Source organism: Electrophorus electricus, chromosome 19 (genome assembly GCF_013358815.1).
Source record: "Electrophorus electricus isolate fEleEle1 chromosome 19, fEleEle1.pri, whole genome shotgun sequence".
NCBI lineage: Eukaryota > Metazoa > Chordata > Actinopteri > Gymnotiformes > Gymnotidae > Electrophorus > Electrophorus electricus.
In genome coordinates this window covers 10293124-10302055 of record NC_049553.1, presented here as the reverse complement: position 1 = coordinate 10302055, position 8932 = coordinate 10293124, and the positions used below count along the sequence as shown (strand labels likewise).

General features: G+C 40.7%; 1 protein-coding gene across 1 annotated transcript; it reads left to right on the top strand.

Moving 5' to 3' along the window:
• Positions 1–4546: 4546 nt before the first annotated feature.
• Positions 4547–6874, top strand: gpr185b (G protein-coupled receptor 185 b). Its single transcript, XM_027032703.2, has 2 exons — positions 4547–4883; positions 5711–6874. The coding sequence occupies exon 2, from the start codon at positions 5716–5718 to the stop codon at positions 6685–6687; it is 972 nt and encodes a 323-aa protein (XP_026888504.2). The 5' UTR covers positions 4547–4883; positions 5711–5715; the 3' UTR covers positions 6688–6874.
• The last annotated feature ends 2058 nt before the right edge of the window (positions 6875–8932 follow it).

The window sequence follows — 8932 nt, the reverse complement described above, 5'->3', positions numbered from 1 at the left end:
GGAGAGTTCCCCTGTTTGGATAGTGTCAGCAGGAACTTGCAAGGCAGAAGTAAATTCAGTAACAGTCCTCCTGGATGAGCAGAGAATCTTAGCATATTTATACATTCATCAATGCAACAAGGCAGAGCAATCTGCCGCCGGCTGAAGTGACAAACGTACGGCTGCCGACACACCATCCCACACAAGAGCTGCCAGGCAACATCTGCCTCCCTCACTGACAATAAACAAGAAATTAGACAATAAACTCCTAGGCATTTAATACAGGTATAGAAACATATACAGACATATAAACTCATACAGACATATAAACTCATACAGACATACAAACTCATACAGACATATATAAACTTATACAGACATACAAACTCATATAGACATATAAACTCATACAGACATACAAACTCATACAGACATACAAACTCATATATACATATAAACTCATACAGACATACAAACTCATACAGACATAAACTCATATATACATATAAACTCATACAGACATACAAACTCATACAGACATACAAACTCAGACATAAACTCATACAGACATACAAACTCATACAGACATATATAAACTTATACAGACATACAAACTCATATAGACATATAAACTCATACATACAAACTCATACAGACATACAAACTCATATATACATATGAACTCATACAGACATACAAACTCATAGACATAAACTCATATATACATATAAACTCATACAGACATACAAACTCATACAGACATACAAACTCATACAGACATATAAACTCATATATACATACAAACTCATATATACATATAAACTCATAGACATACAAACTCATATATACATATAAACTCATACAGACATACAAACTCATACAGACATATAAACTCATAGACATATAAACTCATACAGACATATAAACTCATAGACATAAACTCATACAGACATATAAACTCATACAGACATATAAACTCATAGACATATAAACTCATACAGACATATAAACTCATAGACATATAAACTCATACAGACATATAAACTCATAGACATATAAACTCATACAGACATACAAACTCATAGACATATAAACTCATATATACATATAAACTCATACAGACATACAAACTCATAGACATAAACTCATATATACATATAAACTCATACAGACATACAAACTCATACAGACATATAAACTCATATATACATATAAACTCATATATACATACAAACTCATATATACATATAAACTCATAGACATACAAACTCATATATACATATAAACTCATACAGACATACAAACTCATACAGACATATAAACTCATACAGACATATAAACTCATAGACATATAAACTCATACAGACATATAAACTCATAGACATAAACTCATATATACATATAAACTCATACAGACATACAAACTCATACAGACATATAAACTCATATATACATATAAACTCATATATACATACAAACTCATATATACATATAAACTCATAGACATACAAACTCATATATACATATAAACTCATACAGACATATAAACTCATACAGACATATAAACTCATAGACATATAAACTCATACAGACATATAAACTCATAGACATAAACTCATACAGACATATAAACTCATAGACATATAAACTCAGACATATAAACTCATAGACATATAAACTCATACAGACATACAAACTCATACTTATAAACTCATACAGACATATAAACTCATAGACATATAAACTCATACAGACATATAAACTCATAGACATATAAACTCATACAGACATACAAACTCATAGACTTATAAACTCATAGACATACAAACTCATAGACATATAAACTCATACAGACATACAAACTCATAGACATATAAACTCATAGACATACAAACTCATACAGATATACAAACTCATATATACATATAAACTCATACAGACATACAAACTCATATATACATACAAACTCATACAGACATATAAACCCATAGACATATAAACTCATACAGACATATAAACTCATAGACATATAAACTCATAGACATATAAACTCATAGACATATAAACTCATACAGACATATAAACTCATAGACATATAAACTCATACAGACATATAAACTCATAGACATATAAACTCATACAGACATATAAACTCATACAGACATATAAACTCATGAATCAGAGGTCAGAACTGTTCTTTTCCCTCTCTGTGCTAAAACAGCCCAGCGACACTCCCCTCCTGTACCAAATACCCACAGCTAGCATACAAACTGGACAGCCAGCTTACTTCCACACAGCAATATTGTATATGTTTCTAAAAAAAAAAATTAAAGTTGAAAAAAAATTTATTGTTAAAAGTCTTCCTTGGTGATTAGCTGAAGTTAGAGAAGAGAAACTATACTTCACTCTGCAAACCTCCTCCTGTGTAAAAATGTTCACTTTAAATAAATTTATATTGCTGTCCATAAGTTTGAGTAGTCCTGGTGGATTTAAATGATTATCTACAATTATCTACTGTATAAACTTGTCTACAATCAGGTAATATTAAATTAAATACTTATTGATTCTTTAGAGAATCAACTTTAAATGACACAGTTGAAATTGAAATCAGACCAGTTTAATAATCGTGAACCCAAAGCAAAAAGATTGCAGGCTTAAATTATGATGGTGCAGACATGCTAGCTTGGCATCTAAGGTCAAGTGAAAGACAATAATGAAGTCTGCAGTAAATTATAACAATCAACATAAACTGAAAAATGAACATAGACTTTATTTAAAACTTGGTCCATAAACTACATATTGCAGCAGTTACTACATATTGCAGCCTCACTCCACGATTTAGTGCTGTTTTTATGTGAATGTAAATCACAGCAATTTTAATAATATGTTGGCGTATAAATGGATTGTCAAAAAAAAAAAAAAAAATTTCGAATGAAAGAGGGTAAATGAGGCAGAGATCGCCCTCAGCGCGGTGAAATAAACCGAGTCCGCTACGACCCGCCACAGCCGCCGTTTACTCCCTGACGTCACTGGGACTAAGTGAGTAAGTTGCACGCCCGTTGCACGCGGGCAGAAGGTGCAGAGAGAAGACGGTCTGTGTCTTTTGTGGAGAAGGAGAGAGATTCGAGCGCAGCGGTGCACTCACACAGTCTTTCATCACGGCCTTGTGCAGCCCATGGTCACGCGAGGATAGATGTTTCACAGAATGCGAACTGCTGGCAACAGAAACTCCATAATCCTTCAGGAAGTCCGAAGTCTTCTGATGAAAATATTGTGGCGTTTTAACTTTCATTTGTATTCGTTTCTAACACATGCTGCATTCTCTGTGCAGTGTTGCATAACCGCACAGTTGCAGGAGCAGGCATACATATTCGAGCGCATGATATGGGAGGGCGATGATGTAATGGCTTACCCATAGTGCTGCGCGCTGAAGATGAATGGGGGAGTAAGACCGATTGGTGGGAGCTTCCATCAATGAACCGACTCTGGGCCGTCGTTTGGTCTCATTGTCATTCGGATCAGGCCCGGTGATTCAGACGAGCGTCCGCCAGGGGAAGGCACTGAAACAGCATTCCTTTAGACAGCCCAGTGCGACGGCTCCTCTGTCCCCCATCCACCCCCTCCCATGTCCACCTGCACCTTTGAGCTCTTTCTCAGTCCTACAGACATGCAAAAAAGCCCCCCTTCCCAGATCAGATGGAGTTTATAATATAGTTAAAGTCTTGTTTATGAAAACTTGAAGATTCGGTTTTCCTCCTGTAGATCGTTTACTGAACACTTATAACAGTAATGAGACCTACACATTTGTTCTTTGTTCTCATCGTGTAAAAACACAACGGGAAGTGCAGTATAAAACAATTATATGCATGATGGGCTGTTAAAACAAGATGTGGGCACTCAAGACACTCTTGCCTTGGGATGGTGAGACACTTTGAAGAAAGTGAGAGACTGTAAATGAACGCATGTGAGAAATCCATCCTCACCCATTCAGTGTCCCCCGTCCATCTAAGATGATTCACTTCAGATACATAATCCGAAAAAGCAATGATCTTTCCACTGAAATAGGCATGCTTTATGCTCTAAACGCACCGTATTATCTTATTTGAACTAGTGCCAAGTTGTTGCATAACAACTCACCAAATGTGTGACACCAAGTCACCACGACAAAACCAGATGGTTAACTTGAAAATCTCAAAAACTGAAATGCAAACAATAAAGACCAATAAAGATTTGTCAATAAATAAGTGTGAAGCAGGACACTTGAGTAGGTGTAACGTTTATTAAAAGGCGGTTAAAAAGCAGCTCTCTGAGCGGGGCACCTTGATTGTCCGTGTAGAGAAAGAGAGTGTGTGTGGGTGTGTGTGGGTGTGTGTGAGGGAGAGACAGAGAGAGAGAGAGAGAAAGAGAGGCGGTATTTTGCGCAAAGCTGCAGCAGCAATTCTGAGTCTGGTCCCGGAGAAAAAAAAAAGTTGTAGGCGATATGAAAGGGTCCGGTAGTTTACCGGGCCGAATTCGTGCTCTAAGAATGTGCTTTATTATCAATATTCCGTCTACAGCCTCTCTGATTCACAAACTCGATTATGACTGTAGTGAAGACTTTTGACGTCAGAGGGGAGAAACATCGGTAGCTCCAATGGAGGGAGGGCGTGATATGAAGCGAGGCAATGCTATCTTGCCAGCACTGTTAGCAATGCTAACCGCGCAGCAGCACGTCTCTCAAAAACTAGTTTTACTCGGCTGCGTAGAGAAACAAATGAAAAGAACAGGACAAGGGCTTGGCGATTTTCTCCCTTCTCCGTCCTCTCCTGCCTCGATCTCCTCTCATCTCCATCTCCTAGCGTGTTAGGCACGGTCTGCGCTCGAGCCCGAGGGAGGAAAAGGCATTGCAGCTTCATGGCACGAAGGTACCGTCTGCTAATGCGCGCGGGCGCTTTATATGCCTTTTAATAATCAACGCGTCCTTGCGTCTGATTAACTGTCATTGATTAGGAGTGATTACGCATGATTGGCGATCCTCTGTCTCCTCAGACGGAACTGCCACAGGGATGACCTCCCCGAGTCCTTTGCAGTCTTTTGTTGAAGGTTTATATATGGGCAGGTTACCGCGACGAAATTTCTGAATGAAACGATGGCGCGCCGAGTTAAAATTAGTCCTTTGATATGTGCCTGCGCAGCGTTAGGCAAAAGTCCATCGTTTGAGATTCTGGAGGCATATACACAATGCCTTCATAGGAGTCCCGTATACTGAGGTGGCGCGTCTTATTTTTAGACAAATTCTAAAAATAGAAACAAAGTGAAGGGTGCGTATTTGAAACATCTGCTCTTGTATGCATTGCGTAATTTGGGAAAAAATGCTCACAGTAAGGTGGTGTTTATACATATTTGTTACGTTTAATTGATATGATTTAATTTCGTGCTGATTAAACGTGTTTCATTGTTAAGAAGGGTTTTTGCCATTACTGCTTTAGAACTATTGTGCTCCCATTAATATTGATTGTTTTAGTAAATTCAAGAACAAATGACAGAAATAGGACATGATCTAAGTAGATGTGGTTCTAGGAGCAGGTATAATTATTTACTCAGTTTTGGAAATGTCCTGCATTCATTATCATAAACAATCAGATCATTTCCAGTGACACATTCTCCCTAGTTTCTCTAACGCCCCCCCCCCCCCCAACCCCACACACACCACCACCCCATTGTCTCTCAGCTATGATTCACTCTCTTGCAGCTGCAATGAACAACCAACTTCTAAACACTTCCCTCAACACGGCGGGCACGTGGAATTTCCAGGAGGTGCGGAACTCGTCACCTGTGCGGACGGAGGACCTGCGGCCGCTCATCGTTAGCCCTTGGGACATTGCGTTGTGTGTGACTGGCACGCTAATTTCCTGTGAGAATGCGATTGTAATCGCCATCCTGTTCTATACGCCCACGCTGCGAGCGCCCATGTTTATTCTGATAGGGAGTCTTGCTCTCGCGGACCTGCTGGCGGGCCTTGGCCTGATCCTGAACTTTATCTTCATCTACATGCTCGACACGGAGTTCGTGACACTGCTTTCCGTCGGGATGCTCATCTCTGCTTTCTCCGCCTCGGTACTCAACATCTTAGCCATCACAGTGGACCGATACCTATCTCTCTACAATGCTTTGACCTACAACACGGAACGCACGGTGACTTTCACCTACGTGATGGTGGCACTCATTTGGATGGTGTGCATCACGCTCGGTCTACTGCCGGCTCTCGGTTGGAACTGTCTCCAGGACGAGGCCCGCTGCAGTATTTGCCGCCCGGTCACCAAGAACAACGCCGTGGTCCTGGCAGTGACGTTCCTGCTCGTTTTCGCGCTCATGATGCAGCTGTACCTGCAGATCTGTAAGATCGCCTTCCGCCACGCGCAGCAGATCGCCGTGCAGCACCAGTTTATGGCCATTTCCACTACCAAAGGCGTCTCTACGCTCTCCGTCATTCTGTGCACCTTCGCGGCATGCTGGATGCCCTTCGCTATGTACTCGATAGTGGCGGACTCCAGCTACCCAATGATCTACACGTACGCCACTGTGCTCCCGGCCACGTGTAACTCGGTTATAAACCCGATCATCTATGCCTTCAGGAACCCGGACATACAGAAATCCCTGTGGTTAGCCTGCTGCGGGTGCGTCCCATCCAACTTCTCGCTGCGGCCAAGGACATCAAGTGATGTGTAGGTCAATTCACAAATGCTCACATGAGATATCAGTGTAGAGTCTGCTGTGTCTGTGTGTACCAGTATGCCCACATAGTGGGTGCATCCGTGATGGCGCATTCCCCCACTAACTACAACAACCAACTCAAAGTTCTTAGTGCAGTAAAGTTCATTAAGACGTCAAGCCAAACGCCATTAGAAGAATGCCAATGCACACAACGATTATGAAATAGAAAAGCGGGAACAGCTACAGCTCTGTGGGGGGGGGGGGGGGGGGGGGGAGAACTTACAATGAATCAAAAGCCGAATTCTGGTGACCTAAAAGAAAGTTCAATTTGTCCTTGTGTTCTGGCAAACATTGCTGTAACAAAACTACATTGATTTTTAAAAAACTTTATAGCCACTTCTTAGCTAACCGTTCTTATCTAACTAGTCCGTTCTGTTGCCCATCTCAGCAAGCCAGTTACGGTGCTAAGAAACCCCTGTCAAACGTCTATCCCCAGGTTTCTTTAACAACTGACATCGCAGTTGGTCGAGAGCCAGACACGGAGGAAGCACACTGCGTCTCAAACGCCCTTCATATCAACGGCTTTAAAGAGACTTAAAAAGCTTCAAAGGGCAAAGAAATTGGCACACGTTGCTACATTGTTAGCGGGATTTATTCTTCATTTGTTAGTCTACAAACCATGAAAACGTTTTGATATAATTTATGCTCGTATGAAACACTGGCGTAGATGCACAAGGACCGTGTTCAGGACCATGGACAGCGATTAGCGAAAGTGCAAGACGATTCCTTTTAAATCTGCTATTCCCACGACGCTCCGTGTTATTTTAGAAATAACATATAAAAATGACACACATCACAACTTTGGTAGGCGCCAGAAAAAGAAAAGAAAAATGCTGAAATACCGGCAAGGGTAGTTAGGATGTGAGGCGACTTCAAATTAAATGCACTGCAAATGTGTCTACAGTCCCTTTCATGGCACAAGACTACATTAACTCACCACGTAAATAGAATTCCTTCAAAACATTGTGAATAACACGAGTTTGTAGAAGTCTGGCGTCGCCATGTTGCGATGCCTCGTTTATGTTCTGACCTTTTGTCATCCATTTCTCTATAGACGCAATCTCGTTGTACCGGTTGTATGTCAGAGCGCGTGCACCTTAGCTTCAGGGCGCCGTCACGGGGGAGTTAATGAGCGCTTAGCGGACCAGTATCACGAGGGAAGAGACGTCAGCCGCGACGCTTTGAATCCCACTCGCGGTTGCTTTGTGCACTGAAAAAGTTATTTCGCAAGAGCACTGATGAAATGGAAATACAGATAGGGGTTGTAAGGGAAAGTTAAACAGTAAATAATATCATTTATTTATATATATATATATATATATATATATATATATATATATATATATATATATATATATATAGTTATAGATATAGAGAGAGAGAGAGAGAGAGAGAGAGAGAGGACTTCACATTAGAAAACTATTAAGCTTAATGAAAAGAGACTGCACACTGGTGACTGCAATGTCTCTGCGAGCCTATACGTTTTAAACGTATGCCGTTTTGCGCTGTATTAGTACATAAAAACAATGGCGTTAAAATTTTGCAAACATAACGCATGCTAGAGCAGATGCTGGGAATTTGTTCTGAACACAGAGAGCAATCTTACCAGCGCCTTGTGCTAATGAAAAGAAAGAGAAGCGATCATTTCTGCTCCTTCTTTTGGACTTATGCTTGTTCCTCTGCAATAATCTATCAGTGCGTGTCGTTCGTTGATAATGCTACAATCTCAATGAGGCCATCAACAGAGCTAATTCAAACTTTGTGACTTGAACGTGCTAAAGCGGGTCAGACAGCGGGATCTCTGCTGCTAAATCAGAAGCGCACGGTCCGTGAGGTGTGCTTGTAAACTGCTGGGGTTTGAAACTAGAGTACGCCCTGACCACGCCCACAGGCTTACTCTGACCAACCTCAGCCACCTAGTGACCTAACTCTTCATTGTCAAACTGTGTGTGTGTGTGAGTGAGTGAGAGAAAGAGAGCGAGCGAGCGAGTGAGTGTGTGTGTGTGTGTGTTAATTATGTGTTTATATAGCACTCACTCATGAGTGGGGTTCAGCGAACACTCAGTGTTCACACACGCCCCTTATGAAAAAAACATAATAACCCCACATCATGTAATACGCAAACACATACAAAATATTGATGTTCTAATGCCAATCTGTATTGCTATGTATTGTATTTCCACAGAACTATACTCAGTGG

Coding starts and splice junctions, on each gene's coding strand:
- gpr185b (XM_027032703.2), top strand. CDS start 5,716: ATGAACAACCAACTTCTAAACACTTCCCTCAACACGGCGGGCACGTGG.